Raw genomic sequence first — 18022 nt, forward strand, 5'->3', positions numbered from 1 at the left:
CTTTTTGAAGGAGGAATTTTTCTCTTATAAGCTGATTAAACCCTTCCCAAATACCCCCTGTTTTTTCAAGGATAAATATAGCTCCTTGCACTGAATGGCATTTAATTGTTTCTGTTCCAGCCAGAAAACCCCCGTCTGAGCTCCGTTCCATGACATCATGGTCCACGCCCACGCCAAAGCCGGTGTTTCCAGCCGTGTGCACGTCCCGGCTCTCACCCTCCTCTCTTGAATCACAACGCACCGTTTCCTGGCCAAGGGACTTTTTCCTTCCAGTGCTGTTTCAACATCTCTTTTCTCCCTCATGTCCACAGCCAATAAAAAGAGACACATCCCTCTGTGCCTGCAGAATGAAGACTCAGGGAGTTCGAGCCAGACCCAGGTAAACACTAGAAGCTTTTTTGCTGTTCCCTTGCTCTTTGTTTTGCTTTGGCATTTCCACCCCACCCTTTCTGTCCTGGCTCAAGCAGGCCTCAGGGTTGCTGTCACAAGGGATAGAGCCGTTCAGACTGCACCTTGTGTGGTATATCCGTGTAATAACTCATGCCAGAGGGAGGGCTCTGTCCCCTCTAGTGGCCGGTTCATGTAAGAGCCAGCGGTTGCTAACCCTTTCGCCAAAGCTGCAGTATCTCATGCTTTGAACTCTGTAGGTCACAAGGGCTCATTCCCTGCTGTCCGCCTAAGTACAGCTGGTTACATTTGCACCAGTTACCGAGTCTTCTGTCTACCTTGCTGAGAGTCAGAAAGTGGTTGAAGAACATGGGGGAGGCCCAACTTTTCTGGGGACTTGAGCCCGTAGGAGTCAGGGTCATCTCCCCGCTGCAGACTCCTCTGGCTGCCTATTTACTCTGGGATGCAGGATTTTATCTGGGGTGTTGCAAACGCCCCAGAATACAGGCTCACGCCCTGTAAGCGTCCGACTGCTGGCTGGGTCTCGAGGTGAGAACTCTGCTCTGGAGGACTGGACCTGGTGTTTGAACCAAGGGGTAGAACTGGGCCAGAATTTTTCAACAATCTTTTTTGGGGGTGACAAAATGCCGATTGGTCGACACAGAAGCTGTTTCCAATCAGGGGCGGTTTCCCTGGATCTCCTGACCAGAAAAAGGGTTGAAAAGAAAAGTGTCAAAGTTGCTGAGATGTTTTGTTCTGGCATTTTCAAAATGAAAATTTCCACTTTGCTGATTCAAAATGACTTTTTGTTTCAAAATTGACACTCATTCCAGGGCCCGGCCCTCCAGGTCTGATCCATGGAGGACAGGCCTCTCTTACAACCCTAGCAGCTAGGAAACCTTAGCTCCTGCCTTTAGTTCTGGAGCTCACCGGTTCAATCCCTATGGAGCTGGTGTGGTGCTGACTGGCTAGGAAGGAGGGTGCAATGGTAAGAGGGGAAGCCTAGGACTCAGGAGACCCTAGTCCAGCTCCCTGCTCTGGCACAGATTTCCTGCCTGACCCGGGGCAAGTCACTTAATCTTTCTGGGCCTCACTTCCTCTTCTGGGCAATGGAGCTGAGAGCCCGGCCCCCCCTCGCAACAGGGTGGGGAGGATAAACGCATTACAAGTAGCAGGGTGCTGCCATGCCATGTAACAATGGCCCAATAAGGGCCTAGAGTGGGTGGGGAGTGCCTGAGTCACCAGCAAGAAGGAATGAACTAAGGCAGGGTTGGGAGGATGAGCCAGAGAATCGGGAAGTTGGGTTTGTGGGGTTAGGCGCTGCCCTGATTCCAAACATGCAGCTCAACCTGATACTTAGAGAGAGAGAGAGAGAAAACTTGAAGTCAGATTAGAGAATCCGCCCTTTCCCCTCCACAGGTACTAACGAAATTGTGCATTTGTTTCAACAGTGTAATTCCATATCGAGATCCCCATCGGAGAGGACAGCCATCAGCTCTGGCATCTGTCCTCTCCGAAAACTGGCCCTCTAAACTTTGCAGAACTCCTGGTCACATTCACGAAAGCTGATCGCACAGGCTCCTTGCCAAGGGTTTATTTCTATGGCTGTGATTAGAGCTGTTTTCAAGCGGTCGAGACTATTGAAAGTTTCTCTTTTGTTGTGAACATTTTCACAAGTCAGAATTGCTTTAGGAATGTTTATTGATCAGAAGCCAGGTTTTGGGTACATTTCAGTAACAATTTGCTTCACAGTGCCATGAAAAATGTTGCCCCCAAAATAGAAAATGAATCTACTCCGAATCCTGCTGAACACAAACAACGTTGACATTTTGCAAATGTTCCCCAAATTGTTCTTCTAATGTTTTTGACTGGCTGTTGAAAGTGAGGCAGAGGCTCCGAAGTCAGGGAGGTGTCGCAACGCGGAGCTGAGAACCCCTAAATACCTTTATAAAGCAGGGCCCAAGGGCAGGGACTGGGTTTTCCTATGAGTTTGACCAGCTCCTAGTACAGAAGGTTCCTGATGACAGCTGGAGCCTTTGGGTGCTACCATAATACCATTAATAACTAGCATTCCAAACTATGTCCTGGTGCATTCTTAGCATCCTGCCAAGCCAGACTGAAACACACGAGGGGGGAAATCCTACCCTGATGGAGGTGGGCATGTGGGTTGGTTGTTTAACCACAGGAAGGCTGTTGGGTTGATAGAGTTGTTTTCTTCTCTAGCCCTAGGAATATACCTAGGTCCTGTTGCCATTAATGTTTGTCATGTCTTATGTCTTTGGATGCCCATAGGTACCTCTGGTCCATACAGCAAATCACAAACATCAGCATTATTTTCACTAGCTATAATCTCACTTGCATCGGCTTGAGAACTCGGGGGTGGGGGGAATTCTCCCACTGGCAGATGGTCCATGCATCACTCAAGCCCTGTTTTGAGGGTGGAAGTGAAGCCTGGGCCTTGAGCTGGCTGTCCGTGCACACCCGAATTCTAGGTTACAATCAGGGGCGAAACACAAGAGGGGGAAAATCCATCCCTGGTGTAACTTCACTGATGTCCATCCAGCCACGCCACCAACAATGTGGCTCTGTGTTTTGGACTTCATCGTTTGTCAGTTTCTTTCCCTGCATTAATGTTGCTTCTTGAAGCCCTAGAAATTTTTTTCTCCTGGTGTAAAGTGCAGATTTGTTTCCAGGTCACTGTCATGCTTCTTGCTTGGAGATTTTAACTGAAGGCCTCACAGGATGTTCAGGCTGGCTGCATTCCTCTGTGCTCTGTGTGCTGTCTCGTGGGGTGAGTCTGGGGTTTATCTTACTTACAATGCTTTCCGTTACTTGGCATGGGCAGGCAGAGTGTTGGGGTTGGAGCCAGCAGAAGTGGGTTCTGTACTTGTCTCTACCAGTTTCTCGGTGTTTGACCGAGACCAAGTCACTTCACTGCCCTCAGTTTCTCCTAACCTAAAGCAGGAATAGTAATGCAGCTCTGTTAAGCCTGGTACGTGGCACAAAGTTATACAAAGGAGAAGCTGCCCAGAATGTAGCAGTTAGGAAGGATAGTAGGGGTGTCTTAAACACTTTGGAAGTGACAGTCACTGAAATGTCGGTTACTTACAGCGGGGTTTTATGTCAGGGAATTGGAGGGAGCAAAGGAGCATGGGGACATCCGAGATGTTCAGAGAGCGCTGCCGGCACAGAGGCTGATGGCGGCTGCATCCCTTTGGTTCATCTTTCTCTCTCTCCCTCCAGGGTATTTCTGCCTTCACATTGTCACCCCAGGCAAGTGGGGCGGCCGACCCGCCAACTGCTCATCGCCTCTCAAGTCAGTGCAGCCTGGATACGTCATTGTGCTCCACACGGCCGGCGGCAGCTGCAAAACGCGTGCGGAATGCAACCAGCAGATGACGAATATCCAGCATTACCACATGAACAACAAGGGCTGGTGCAACATTGCCTACAAGTAAGAGGCAAGAGCACATTCTTTGGCCTGATCCAGCAGAAACGCGGGCATGGGCACTCGCATCAAGCCGTTACTCACGTGCATGAAGGCATGCACATACGTCAAACCTTTGCAGGGTCAGGGTCTAAGATAGCACCGATTAGCACATGCTCAGTCTTGTAGCTAATGCACATAACCAGCTTTATGCAGTAGCTTTAGCTTTTCATTCAAGCTGATTCTGGTCAAGAGATGAGGAAAAAGCATGAGAAATCTGGATAATGTAGGCCAATGTTTTCAAATGTGGAACCCTAGAATTAGGCACCAAAATCCATGTTTAGGCAGATAAATAAGCTACTGTGAGCTCCCAACTTTGGAAATGTTGGTCGTATTTTTTTTAACTAATCAGCATGACTCTATAACAAATGATTCAACTCATTTAGTGTTTTTGTTATTTAAAAAAAGCATTGGATCTACCCTCAAGAATAAAGATCCACCCCCCACCCCCCGCACCCAGAAAACACTTGCAAAGAAAATGAATGTTTCACTTGCAGAGCTGGTGAATGCAAACAAACAAACAAACAAATTAGTGGGAATTTTCCAAAAAAAGTATTTTTATTGACATTTCAGAATTTTAAAATAATATCAAAATACATCAATCGACAACAAAATTCCAAGCAACTCTAGGGTGGGTAGAAAATCCCCACGCATTTCTATGAAAATATTTTGGTGACGTTACAAAAAAAAATTATGTTTCTCTTCATAGAATGTTCAGAAACTTGTTCAGAAACTTTTGCCCAGTTCTGCTTTTCAGATCCTAACCTGCAAATCTGCCTTTGCTGTGGCTTTAAGCTGCGATCCTCCAAAGCTGTTTTTGCTCTTTGGATACTAATGATAGCAGGGTGATGGGTGGAGGTATAAAGGTAGAATTCTGGTTAAAATGAATGGCAATTAGATGTCTGGATCTCTAGGCAGCCTTAAGGTGAAAACCTCAGCCTCGTATGGATGGCAAATTTTGGATTAGAAACATTTCCTTTCCCATCCCTGCAGCTTCCTGATTGGTGAGGATGGAAAGGTGTATGAAGGCAGAGGCTGGCATTCAGAAGGTGCTCACACTTATGGTTTCAACGATATCTCTCTAGGCATTGCCTTTATAGGCGACTTTACAGGTAAGCGTCTTTCTTGGCTACCGTTTTCCCATGGCTCAGAGACTTGGAAATAGGGTCACTCCAGAAGTTGGATGCTCCCAGTGGCTGTGGAGATTTTGTTCAATTGATCTGGGCATTTTACAATTCAATAGGAATTGATACAGGGCGTAGAGCTTTTGATCTGAGATTTCCGAGCCATAGGTCAAGTTCAGCCCCATGCTGGGAGACAGCATCAGGCCTAACGCATGAGAAGTGACCTCCACCCATGGTGCTAGGTGCTGTACAAACACAAAGAGCTTAAGCCCAGCTCATGTGCAGCCACAAGCCAAAAGGGTCAGGACATCGCTGGCGTGGGGGCAGCTTTCTTAAAGGCTCCCAGGATGTCTGCTTACTTGGTCCTTTCCATTAGTCTGGCACCTGTCCTGCGTTCCAGACCTCCTCCCCATGACCCGTGCATAGCCCTCTGAATCGCTTGTGGGGGGTGGGATGGACGAGCTGGCTGGGTGATTACACTCCTTATGAACCCAAGGGGACGCGCTACAGCCTCGCCCAGGTCTCCACAGTCCATCCTCCCCATCTCTCTCCTGAGCACCTGCTCCGAAAAAGTTACATTGATTCATGGGGCCTGTCCCATGTCAGCCCCCAGGAGGTGAAGCCGGGCAGGTTCTCTGAGCCAAATCCCTTCCTGGTCTCTTTCAGGAAGGTCTCCCAACGCTGCGGCCTGGAAAGCTTTGAAGCACCTGCTCCACTTCGCCGTTGAGAATGGCTACTTGTCTTCTAATTACCTCCTCATGGCCCACGGGGACGTCAGCAACACCCTTTCTCCTGGGCAGCACATCCGTAAAACCCTCAAGAAGTGGCCGCATTATAAACACTGAGCGCCACCAGCCTGGTGAATGACGCGTGCGGCTCTTGAAAGCCGAGGATGCTGGCCAAGGGAGCCGGCTCTGCTCATGTGCTTAGTATATAGAGAGATATATTTTGACTCCTAAATGTTGCAGGTTGGATTCTCAGCCCCAGTTCTGTCTGCTGGGCAATGCACGGGGGAAGCAATCTGGCTGCATCTAGCCAGTTGAGAATTCCCCTGTTGAAATTCTGAGCTGGACTCAGACCAACAGAGCAAATTCTTGTGCCGATTGCCCAAACACCTACACCCCATGATTTCAATGGGTTTTAGGCACCTTGTTGCTTTTGAAAATTCTCCTAGGTACCTAAATACTTTAAAAAATCTGGCCCTTAGAGACCATAGCCAGCTGTGGTTAATTAGAGCAGCCCCTAGACTGCTTTAATTTATGTCAAGGCTGGGTCTGGGGCAGCATGAGAATTCAAGGGAGATAACTGGCTCCTGACTGTCCTCTCCACCTTGCACCAGGCATATCTTGCTGCAGGGGAGAATGTGGCCCATAGCAATAATATTTTTTATTATATTTGGGTGAAATTCAGTCCTGGGCAGAGGGTTTATGACTCATTTAAGGCTCACTTAAACCCTGTGGCCTGAAGACCAGTGGTGATGCAGGATCAGGCACTGAGTGTTTCCAGCTTTCCTCGTCTGTTTAATTACAAAGCTGAGAAATCAGCAAAACAAACTTGGCGTAATTAAGGACGCGGGCTAGCCAGGAAAAAACATGTGACAGACAAGCTCCTCTTGCTTTACACCTCAGCTGATGAGCTCACAGAAATTTGTGAACGGTTAATTAATCCTACACGCTTGCTGGGATGTAGGTCTACTTTACAGAGAAGTAAACTCAGGGTCACTGACTTTCTTAAGATTACACAGCAAACAAATGAAAGAGGCAAGAATAGAACCAGGGAGTCCTAACTCCCCGTCTGTTCTCTAACCCCTAGTCTGCACTTTCCTTCCAGATCTAGGAGTAGAACCCAGGAGTCCTGACTATCAGCCCCGCCCCCTCCTCTAATCTCTAGATTCCACTGAAATTCAGCGCTGTGCATTTTCTTATCAGATCCACTGGGCTAGAAGTGTGGACTCAGGGATGGAAGCATTGCTGAGCTGAGGTCTTTGTGTGCTCTGTCTGGGATGGGGCAGGTACAATATACTTGCAGCCCTCGAAAGGGAGCCCAGAGCCAAGTCTATAAAGAATTGTAAATAAAGGGACAGAGTCTGTGTTTGAACCACGTGCTCAGCTTGTGTAGCTCCAATTTTCTGCTCCGGCAGCGCCTGCTTTAGCCTTACTCCCCTGCAAAGGTTTCACAGTAGAACGAACCTCAGAGTTACGAACTGACCAGTCAACCACACACCTCAGTTGGAACTGGAAGGACGCAATCAGGCAGCAGCAGAGACAGAAGGAAAAAAAAAAAAAAAGCAAATACAGGACAGGGCTGAGTTAAACGATAAGCTACTAAAAAAGTAAGGGAAAGCAGCATTTTAAAAGCATCTTCTGCATCGCAAATTTTCAAAGCTGTTTTAAGTCAATGTTCAGTTGCAAACTTTTGAAAGAGCAGCCAGAAGGTTTTGTTCAGAGTGATGAACAAGCTCCATGCCTGAGGTGTTCGGAACTCAGAGGTTCTCCCGTATTTGGGTCTGAAGCTAATCCGTGTCTCCTCGTCCTGCTGGCCCCCAACGTTGCTGCTGAAGTCAGCAGCCTCTTGTCATCACCGGCCTCCAGAAGTCCATCCCCGTCAATGCCTGACCATGTCTCTGCTCCCTGGATGAATTCTTCAGCTCCAATGAAACACGCCTGAATTCTGGTGGGGCGGCGAGGAGAGAGGGAGGAGGGGGTGGAATCCAAACCTGGATCTGAAGTTTGCAAAAAGCCTGCCTGTGTCCACAGTAAACCAACCGCCCAGACGGAAACACGTCCAAGATCTGGAGTAGTGCCGTCCCTCCCGGCCAACATTTTCTCACCTAATCAGTTCCCTGCCATTGCAGGGGTTTTGGGCATTGCAGGAACCGTGGTCTCTCCTGTTCTCTGCCTGTGGGGCCCACAGTTTAATTTCCTGGGGTCTGAAATTATAGCAATGCAGGGCTGGATGGAACCTTGCAAAGTCATCAAATCCAGCCCCTGCACTGAGGCAGGGCCAAGTCAACCTAGACCATGCCTGGCAGGGGCTTGTCCAACCTGGTCTTAAAAACCTCCAGTGGTGTGTTGAGCCACCTGAAATTTGGGTGTAATAGTGGGTACCTGGGTGAAATAGAACAGTCTGTGATATACAGGAGGGCAAGACTTAGGGTGACCAGACAGCAACTGTGAAAAAACAGGACGGGGGGTGGGGGGTAATAGGTGCCTATAAAAGAAAAGGTCCCAAAATACGGGACTGTCCCTATAAAAACGGGACATCTGGTCACCCTAAGATGATCTGGCCTTAAATTCCATGAAACTATGAACAAATATAATAATAATAAGAAAAAATAAAATTAAAAATGAAGCCACCAGCCACATTGGATTAGTCGGTCAACAAACCGAAAGTCCCATGATTCACCCAGCTCCAGGTTCGACGGCTTAGTAAGTTTAATTTTGGTGTGACAGCGGCACTAAAAGCTTGTGCCTACAAGCAAAGAGCAAATCGGCGCGGACCTGCCTGCACAGGTGTGACCAGCACTGCCAACCCCCTGTGGTCAAAAATCATGAGTCGGGCTCTAAAACAATCTCAAGATTGGCTTAATAAATCGCGAGATTTAAGAACGAGTAATAAAATCTTGGGTGATTTATAGTCATTTTCCGGTTCTTGAGCCATAGGTTCCAGTTGTGCTCTGCAGCCGTGAAGACGGGAAGCTTACTTTTTAAACAAATTAAAAGCTGAGATTCTTTTGTCATTACTTGACTCCAGGAAGTGGGTGTGACCGTTCTGTGCCTCTGAGTCACTTTGTTACCCCTGCTCCAGCAAGAGGGAGTTTTTCCTGTGGTGACTGTCAGCTCCAGCCCTCTCCTGGGGGCTCGGCCAGCCCGCACTTCACCTTGGAGGTTAACAAAAGCTGCATCCCAGTCCCCGCGTCCCTTGAGTCCTTCCCCTGCGATATCCGGCCCCTGACTCTGGCTACTCACAGAAATTCCAACTTCTCTGCCCCCAAACTGTCCCCCAGTTTGCCAGTTTTTACCTTAAACCCCCGCTCCGTAAAACACACAGCCCTTGTGAGCACTTCTAATAAACCAAGAGGAGGTTTATTAAAGTCAGAATAAGGCTATAACCAGAACTGAGAGAGAGTGGCAGACACACATGGTTACAGTACGAAAGAAAACATAAAGATGCACACCCGCCCGCCTCCATGTTTATCAGCAGTTGCCTTTCCCAGCTACCAAAGAAGATTTCCCCCCGAAAGTTCAGTCTTTTGTGGCTGATTTCAGAAAAGCCAGGGTCCACGCGTACACGAACCACCCTCTGCTCCTCCAGGGGGTTTGCCAGTGAGTGGACGCAGCCCTGGCAGGGCCCTTCCTGACACCTATTACACTGAAAACAACCGTTTGTCTCTGATCACAGAGAGGTCGAACCCCTGTCTTCTTGTCAAGTTTCTTTTTCAACTTTAAGTGCTTTCAGCTGTTTGTGGATGTCTCTGATTGTCTCCCATTCAAAGGGTCAGTCTTGCGCAAGGCTAAACAATTCTGTCTTACAGTGCATCACCAGGCAGACAGGACGAGGCGACAAGTCCGCCTTGCCCGGATGGGCCAGGTGATTAATCATTTCTTTTTTACTCCAAGTCCAGAAAGCGCACTACCAATGTAGCTGCATTCTGCCTTCAATGTTACCCATGCCAACATCTCGGAATGATTATGAACAAGTTACGCACTTTCTGGCAACACCTCACTGTTACTCGCTGTCCTGCAAGGCGTGTGTTTGGTGGAACGTGTGTGCCAGGTCTGAGGTGAGAGGGGTCCCTTTGCCAGAGGGTTTCTGTGTCACAGTGGGACTGCAGGTAAAACCCCAAAGAGCTTGGAATAAGACTGCAAGGGTTGGTGACGCTGCCTGCCCACGAGTGTGCCTGCTGTTACTCGTTCTGTGGTTAATGTAGAAGAACATTGTGAGCTTCAGATGGAAGTCTGAACATATGCTGGATTTCGGTCTCTTAGGGTAGTGGTTCTCAACCAGGGGTCCAGGGCCCCCTGAGGGGCTGTGAACAGGTTTTAATGTGGCTGGCATTAGACTTGCTAGGGCCCAGGGGAGAAAACCATGGGACTGCAGCCTGGGGCCCCGAGCCCCACCACCTGGGACTGAAGCTAAGCCCTGAGCAGCTTAGCTTTGTGGTACCTGCTATGGCAGTGGTGGGCAACCTGCGGCCCGCGCCATCAGGGTAATCTGCTGGCGGGCCGCCAGTCTGTTCATATTTGCACGGCGAACGGCGGTCATTGGGAGCTGCAGGTGGCCGTGCAAATGTAAACAAACTGTCTGGCGGCCTGCCAGTGGATTACCCTGATGGGCCACATGTGGGCCGCAGGTTGCCCACCACTGCCCTATGGTGTGGGGTCCTGGGCAATTACCCTGCTTACTACCCCTTAACACCGGCCCTGGCTTTTAGATGCAGAAAAACAGTTGTGGGACAACTGGGCCGTGGAGTTTTTATAGTGTGTATGGGTGGGGGTGGGGGTGGGGGGGGCGCTCAGCAAGAAAAAGGTTAAGGACCCCTGGCTTAGGGAACCAACGGGCAAAAGAACACCCCAGTTCAAAGAAGACATCATTCGCCCTTGTGCTGAGGGCCAGAACAATGTCACAGCACCACTGAAGTCCCTATGGGATTAAGGGGTATTTAAATTATGCATCAGAACGGTGTGTATGTACTAGGAGGAATTTCACCCTTTGAGCCCAAGGGCTTTTCTACAGAAGGAAGCTAAGATGGATTAAGGGAGGATGTCAATTTAAAGCACAATAGCTTTTCTGGAACAGCTCCCCACCTCAACACTTTCAGTGCAGAATAAAGTGCCTTTTTCTGGTTTAGCTTAATCCACAAAACATCTCAGATCACTAGCTTCTCTCCCACTACACACCGTCCTTAACCCCTTTGCCCCACGTGCTATCTGAAACACCTTGCCCCACGTCTAATCAGGAGGGAGGGCGCCGTCGCGAAGTGTAGCAATTCAGAGAGATGCAGCTGGAGAGCAGGTTTGGCCAGGAGAAAAAATCACCTTCCTCCTACTCGGGAAGGGAAGCTGCACTGTGTTTGCACAAACGGAGCTGCTGTTGCCGTTTCTGTCTGCTGCTCTTGGCTGGTGTGTACTGGTGACCTGGGTAAGTCTCTCTGGGCTTCTCTCTCTTGAAACAAGCTTCTAATTTCCTGTGTAACTCGCAGCTGCTTCTTTTTTGAGCAGAGGGGACAGCCAGGTCGAGTGCACAGAGCCTAGGGCTACTTGGCAGGACTCCTGAGTTTGTTTTCTAGCTCTGACACCTACTGATTGTGCTGCCTTGAGTAAGTCACTTCACCTCTCAGTGCCTCAGTTTCCCAGCCTGTAAAATGGGGAAAATAATACCTTCCTGACCGGGATGTTGTGAGAGGGGATTAGTTAAACCCGTGCGAGTGGTTTGAAGATACTAAGGGAATTAGATGCCTTTTAACCCCAGTGGAAGCGCTGGTGAGGGGAGATAAAGATCAAAGGACAACAAAGTATAAGTGTTGGAAGAGCAACATGGGCTGCAGCCTTGCATGCAGAATGTTTAAGCTTCACTCACGTTGGCTGAGTCATACCCTGCCTTTTCTTCTGCGGCATTGCATAATGCAGAGGCAACAGGCACATGAAATATCAAGCCATGAACGGAGCTGGGCATCCCGCTCTCTGGGCCTGTGATGGGTGAGGGGGGTGCTCCTCAAATGCCATCAGTACTGCTGGCTGCTTCAGAGAAGAAGATAGGGTCTGGTCTGACAGCCTGGCAGGACTGGCCGATTCTGTGTGGGTTAAGGGACCCCCCTGCAGCCCCAGCATTGATGCAAAGTGGGAAGGGCCTGAGATAGAATTGGTGGGGAACTTTCTGACGACACTTTTTCCAGAAAGGTTTCTCGGATACAATTTCTGACAAAAATGTCAGTTCGTCCCCTGTTTGCGGGAAAGGGGGTGGTTTTGATGAATCTCCTGATATGAAAACATTTTGAAAAAAAATTGAACTTATTGAGTATCTTGTTTTGACCTTTTTTAAATAAAAAAAATCAACTTTTCAGTTGGAAATGTCTTTTCCTTCTGAAATTTTAGTTTATAGATTTTTTTTTAAAAAGGGAAAACCAGTATAAACAGTCAATTTCAAAACAAAATTGAAACTTTTCAGTTGCTCCAGTCTGAATGTTTTCCCCAGAATATTGGTCCATGAGTCTTTTTTTGCGATTTCATCTTTCAGTCTGGATTTGGGATGGGAATATTTTTTCGAAATCTCGAAAATTCTCATGGGAGGGGAAAACCATTTTGTGTTCTGTCGTCTGCACGCAGCCCTTGAACAGAGAACATGCATTTCCTAATTCTGGTCACTCCTCTCTGGATCCATTTTATTTCCACTTATCTTGCTCAATGCCGCAGAAGAGAGAGTCTTTTCATTTATATGCATCCGATGAAGCGAGCTGTAACTCACGAACGCTTATACTCAAATAAATTGGTTAGTCTCTAAGTGCCACAAGTCCTCCTTTTCTTTTTGCGAATACAGACTAACATGGCTGTTACTCTGAAACCTTTCATTTATAGCGTATCATGAAGATATTTCCAGCATTATTTTCCATCCTGTTTCTTTTGTTTGCTCCTTTGACCTCCACTGCCCATTGAGCAAAACCCACAATGACTCTCAAGAGCCAGCCCCAAAACGTCGATTCATAAGGGTTGAATCGTGATCCCTTCCTACCCCCTGTTTTTGTCAGGATCTGCACCATCATCCTGGAATGTCTGCTCTCATCAAGGCCATCGCAGATATGATTGACAGCTACCAGGGAAACGCCAGAAAGGGCTGCGAATCAGAGAGGATCCGGAAGTGTGAGTTTAAGAAGCTGCTCCAGCAGGAGCCATCTCCTGCCAAGGTAACTTTCCCCTGGCTGCTGGGGAAATACGCATGGGACGGGAGGAATGCAGTGGGGACATTTGCAACCATCATCCAAGTCTCTGGTTGTGTTGTCATCACAAAGGATGGAATTTGCCACCCTATGGGGGGGTCCGCATGAGGCCTACATTCCCCTCAATTCCTAGTGTAAACTGGGATTAGAATTTAGGAATTTTAAGGGATTAAGGGGCATTTCAGCAGAATTTAGGCCTTGTGCTGGCCCCACCCCTTCACGTGTGACTGTTTCTTTGATGGGAACCTTCACACATGGCTCCTTTCCACCAGCTGTTGACCATGGCTTGGCACGTTGCAAGTCACCGCCCTTTGCCTCAGTTTCCCCCACCTGTAAAAGGGGAGAGTTACCCTTCCCAACCTCACAAGAGGGTTGTGGGGCTCAATTATAGTGTGGAATCCACAGCAGAGCAGAGCAGAGCTAGAAAAGTGCAGTGAATTAATTGGAATCATTCTGCGTTTTCTATCTAGGCACTTGCAAAGACCCCATTATTGTAATGCATGAGTGGCTCATGGACAGTCATGGATTGATCCTCACAATGCTAACATGAGGTCAGGAAGTAGGAGCATAAGAATTGCCAGTTTGGATCAGGCTCCAGGTGCATCCAACCCAGTATCCCTCTCTGACAGTGGCTAGCACCAGCTGCTGCAGAGGCAGGTGTAAGAACAGTGCAATAAGCAGAAATTGGACAATCTGTTCCCACATAGCGCTCATCCTGGTCTTTAATAGTTAGAGATTGACCTTAAGCCCTGATCCAGGAGGTTTAATATCTTGGCCAAGATTTTGGCTGTCAGTAATTATGATAACTCTGGAGATTCTTGACAAGCACAGAAATGTCCAATCCCTTTTTGAATCTTGGTAAGTTTTTGGTCTCAATGGCTTCCTGTGGCAGTGAGTTCCACAGTTTAATCACTTCCAGTATGGAAAAGTAGTTCATTTTTTCAGTTTTGAGTTTCCCACCTTTTTGCTTCCTTCAACATCCCCTTGTTCTCGTGTTCTGAGACAGGGAGAACAGAAACTTCTGATCTGCCTTCTCAAGTGATCTGAGCAAATCTCTTGAATCCCACACCAATGAATGAAATACAAGACCAGCTGTGTTATACTGTATGTCTAGTGACACTTATCTGGATAACGTAGCATCCTGCTGTGAGCTGCCCAAGTCCCAACCTAAATTCGCTTTAAGAACTTTGACATTGAAATCAGCACAGTACCATCTCCCAAGTGGGATTCCGCTTTCCAATGGAGTCACAGAAGCTGACACAGAAGGAAGGAGCATGTGCTTTGCCATTGCACACTTTGAAAAGTGAACAGACCCTCATGTGCTTTTTCATTTATTTCAGATATCATCCAGCAATAAATATAAACACACTACGAGCTTGCCAGATTCGGATGCTGAGCTGATGATCAAGAAAGAACTCATCACTGCCAATCCCTGTGTGTACTGAAGCTTGGATAGTGGTCACGGTCCTGTTGCATATACGACAAGGTAAAACAAACACCGCAAATAGCACCTGGCCTAAGGGTGGTGACTATGAAGAGAAGTCTTTTCAATTGCTCTGTTGTATTTCGTTGCTCACAGGGGGCCAGATCCTTAGCTGGTGTAAATTGGCATAATCCTCTGCCACAAATGTTAATTTGCACAAAGGTGCAGCACCTGGGTCTCACACGGTGTGCTGGGTCCTCAACGTGCCAACGGGGTGACTGAGGCTCCTGTTCCTTTCAGCACCAGGGACCGGGAAGTGGGATGGACAGACCTGAGACTTACCAGCAAGGAGGGGTAAGGGCAGGGTCGAGGAGGCAGGGAGTCCTGAGAGGGAATGGTGGTGGGGGATTCCTGTAAGGGCTCAGGCTCCTGGGAGGAGTGGGTGTAGGGGCTCATGGGCCAGGCAGATGGTGGGGGTATGCTTGAGAGGACAGTCAGGCTCTGGGTGAGGGGGAATGGACATTTTTTATGAGACTGGATGGGGTGAATTTCATGGAAAAGGATACTCCCAAGAGTCAAGCAAAAAATTGGAATTTCCATCCTTAGGACTACATTTCCCATGATGCACTTTCAGTCATGTGGCTCCCATGCTGTACCGTATCACTAGATGGCGTTGCATCACAAGAGATGTAAGTCCATCCAGGGATCCCGGTCTATCGGAGTGAATGGGGGTAACAGAGATCCAAACACCAGGTCCCACGAGGGGATCTGCCACCATAGGAAAATGCAGTTGAACGGTCAACTGATTTGAAACAAAATGTTTTGGGTCATTTCAACAACAAAATATTTGAATTTGGGTGGAGCCAGCCCAAAATGAAATACTAGATTTTGGTTTTCCTGATGGATGAAATTTCCCCTAGGAAATTAGAAAACTGCCTTTTCTGTTGAAAACTCATTCAGAAATTTCATAAATTAAGTTGTCATGGGATAAGAGGGAAGATCCTTTCATGGACTGAGAACTGGTTAAAAGACAGGGAACAAAGGGTAGGAATAAACGGTAAATGTTCAGAATGGAGAGGGTGGTTGTCCCCAAGGGTCGGTCCTGGGACCAATCCTATTCAACCTATTCATAAATGATCTGGAGAAAGGGGTAAACAGTGAGGTGGCAAAGTTTGCAGACGATACTAAACTGCTCAAGATAGTTAAAACCAAAGCAGACTGTGAAGAACTTCAAAATGATCTCACAAAACTAAATGATTGGGCAACAAAATGGCAAATGAAATTTAATGTGGATAAATGTAAAGTAATGCACATTGGAAAAAATAACCCCAACTATACATACGATATGATGGGGGCTAATTTAGCTACAACTGATCAGGAGAAAGATCTTGGAGTCATCATGGCTAGTTCTCTAAAGATGTCCACGCAGAGTGCAGCGGCAGTCAAAAAAGCAAACGGGATGTTAGGAATCATTAAAAAAGGGATAGAGAATAAGACAGAGAATATCTTATTGCCCTTCTATAAATCCATGGTACGCTCACATTCTGAATACTGAGATGTGGTCTCCTCTTCTCAAAAAAGATACACTGGCATTAGAAAAGGTTCAGAAAAGGGCAACTTAAAATGATGAGGGGTTTGGAATGGATCACATATGAGGAGAGATTAAAGAGGCTAGGACTTTTCAGTTTGGAAAAGAGGAGACTAAGGGGGGATAGGATAGAGGTCTATAAACTCATGAGTGGTGTGGAGAAAGTGAACAAGGAAAAGTTATTGTTCCCGTAATATAAGAACTAGGAGCCACCAAATGAAATGAATGGGTAGCAGGTTTAAAACAAATAAAAGGAAGTTCTTCACTCAGCGCACAGTCAACCTGTGGAACTCCTTGCCTGAGGAGCTTGTGAAGGCTAGGACTATTAACAGAGAACTGGATAACTTCATGGAGGTTAAGTCCATTAATGGCTATTAGCCAGGATGGGTAAGGAATGGTGTCCCGAGCCTCTGTTTGTCAGAGGGTGGAGATGGATGGCAGGAGAGAGATCACTAGATCATTACCTGTTAGGTTCACTCCCTCTGGGGCATCTGGCATTGGCCACTGTCAGCAGACAGGACACTGGGCTGGATGGACCTTTGGTCTGACCCAGTCTGGCCATTCTTATGTTCTTAAGGAAAATTCCCAATTAGCACTAGCATTCAGTATTTGGTATTCTCCCATTTTAAAAGTGCCTGTTGTCAAGTAAAGGAGCAGAAACAATACCATGGGATGTAAATGACCAATCACAGGCCACAAGTAATAAATAATAGATGAGTGATCATGAACAGTTATAGGCCAAAAATAGTTAATTCAGCCAGAACCCAGGATCAGGGTTTGGGATTGAGTTAGGAACAAAGAGAAGGCTGAATCTGCAATGAAGGTGACTCACTGTGAAATATTTGGCTGGCAGAGTGCTAATAATGTCAGCAGAGACTCACAAGCTCATGTGAAGGGATGCAAAGCATTGATGTGGCAAATATGAGCTCTGTCCCGTTTGTGCAAAAGTGTGATTGTTCCACCGTTGCAGGCTCCTGCCTTGACTGGAAGTCAGAGGAAAGATTCCCATTGACTTCAGGGGGCTATGGGTCAGCCCAGCTGTGCATCACAAAATCTTTATCTCTGTTGTGTGTGTCTCCTACAGCACACCCAAACTCTGGAGGGAACAAAGAACAAAGGCACCAGCAATTCATGAGCACGATGTGATCTCAGGTCCTGGTATTTTGGGGTCTTTCTGCAGAAGCCAAGCTTTGAAGTTCCTACCCTTTTCCACTTGGAAGATGCCATCTGCGGTGCACAAACTGATTCTTGTCTGGTTCCTGCAGAATGGGAAACACCTGCCTTCAGATCAACAGCAGCAGCAAAGATCCAAAACCTCCCCGCCCATTCCACGCCTCTACCTCCATGAGGCGAAACTTACGTTGGGTCTCTGACTTTGTTATGACGTTGCATGAATGTTGATGGGTAACTTTGTTAATGCGCACGGCTGCTGGCGTGCAGAGCTACACCAGGTTGAGCTAGATCCTCAGTCATAAACACCGCTGCAAAAGAACATTGCACCGCTACGTCTGGTGTGTCTGGCTTCTGAGACTGAGGTCTGTGATCGATACAGTTTTCTTAGGGAGAGGGCAAAAATATCTCAGCAGCAGAGGCCAGAATTCTCCATAAATGTAGGCGACTCTTTGAGTCGTACAGAAGTACAGAAAGTTGGACGATAGAAGGCTATACCTAATCCCCTTGCTAACTTCTTGCCCACCTGGGTGGGACAGGGAGGAGCGGCCCAGCAGTGGCTGCTTTCCTCCCATGTCTTGACTCAGAATGCAGGTAGGTCATGCCAAGGGCGAAGGGGGCATAGCTGCATGACTGGCTCACAATTTAGCGTGCAAGGGACCAAAAATTCTCTGCAACTAAACATCCATTTCTTTCCTGCCTGTAATTTTATAGCATCCCTGGGGATGGATTGCATATTTTAATGGCCTTGGCATTTAAACTGGCTGGATCCTACCAATGGTCACTGCACATTTCACCTAGATGTAGGTGAAATCCTGGCTCCCCTGAAATCAGAGGCAAAATTCCCATTGAGTTCAATAGGGCCAGGATTCCAGCTCGATCTTGTGTTTTGTAACCATACTTAGTCATG

The 18022-nt window shown here is 47.5% G+C and overlaps 1 protein-coding gene across 1 annotated transcript; it reads left to right on the top strand.

Annotated features, from left to right (window-relative positions):
• Positions 1 to 233: 233 nt before the first annotated feature.
• LOC140902722 (peptidoglycan recognition protein 3-like) lies at positions 234 to 7102 on the top strand. Its single transcript, XM_073323098.1, has 5 exons — positions 234 to 379; positions 3081 to 3178; positions 3631 to 3841; positions 4868 to 4986; positions 5665 to 7102. Exons 2-5 carry the CDS (start codon positions 3130 to 3132, stop codon positions 5841 to 5843), a joined length of 558 nt encoding a protein of 185 aa, XP_073179199.1. The 5' UTR covers positions 234 to 379; positions 3081 to 3129; the 3' UTR covers positions 5844 to 7102.
• The last annotated feature ends 10920 nt before the right edge of the window (positions 7103 to 18022 follow it).

The sequence above is a fragment of the Lepidochelys kempii genome, chromosome 24, assembly GCF_965140265.1.
Source record: "Lepidochelys kempii isolate rLepKem1 chromosome 24, rLepKem1.hap2, whole genome shotgun sequence".
Taxonomy (NCBI): domain Eukaryota; kingdom Metazoa; phylum Chordata; order Testudines; family Cheloniidae; genus Lepidochelys; species Lepidochelys kempii.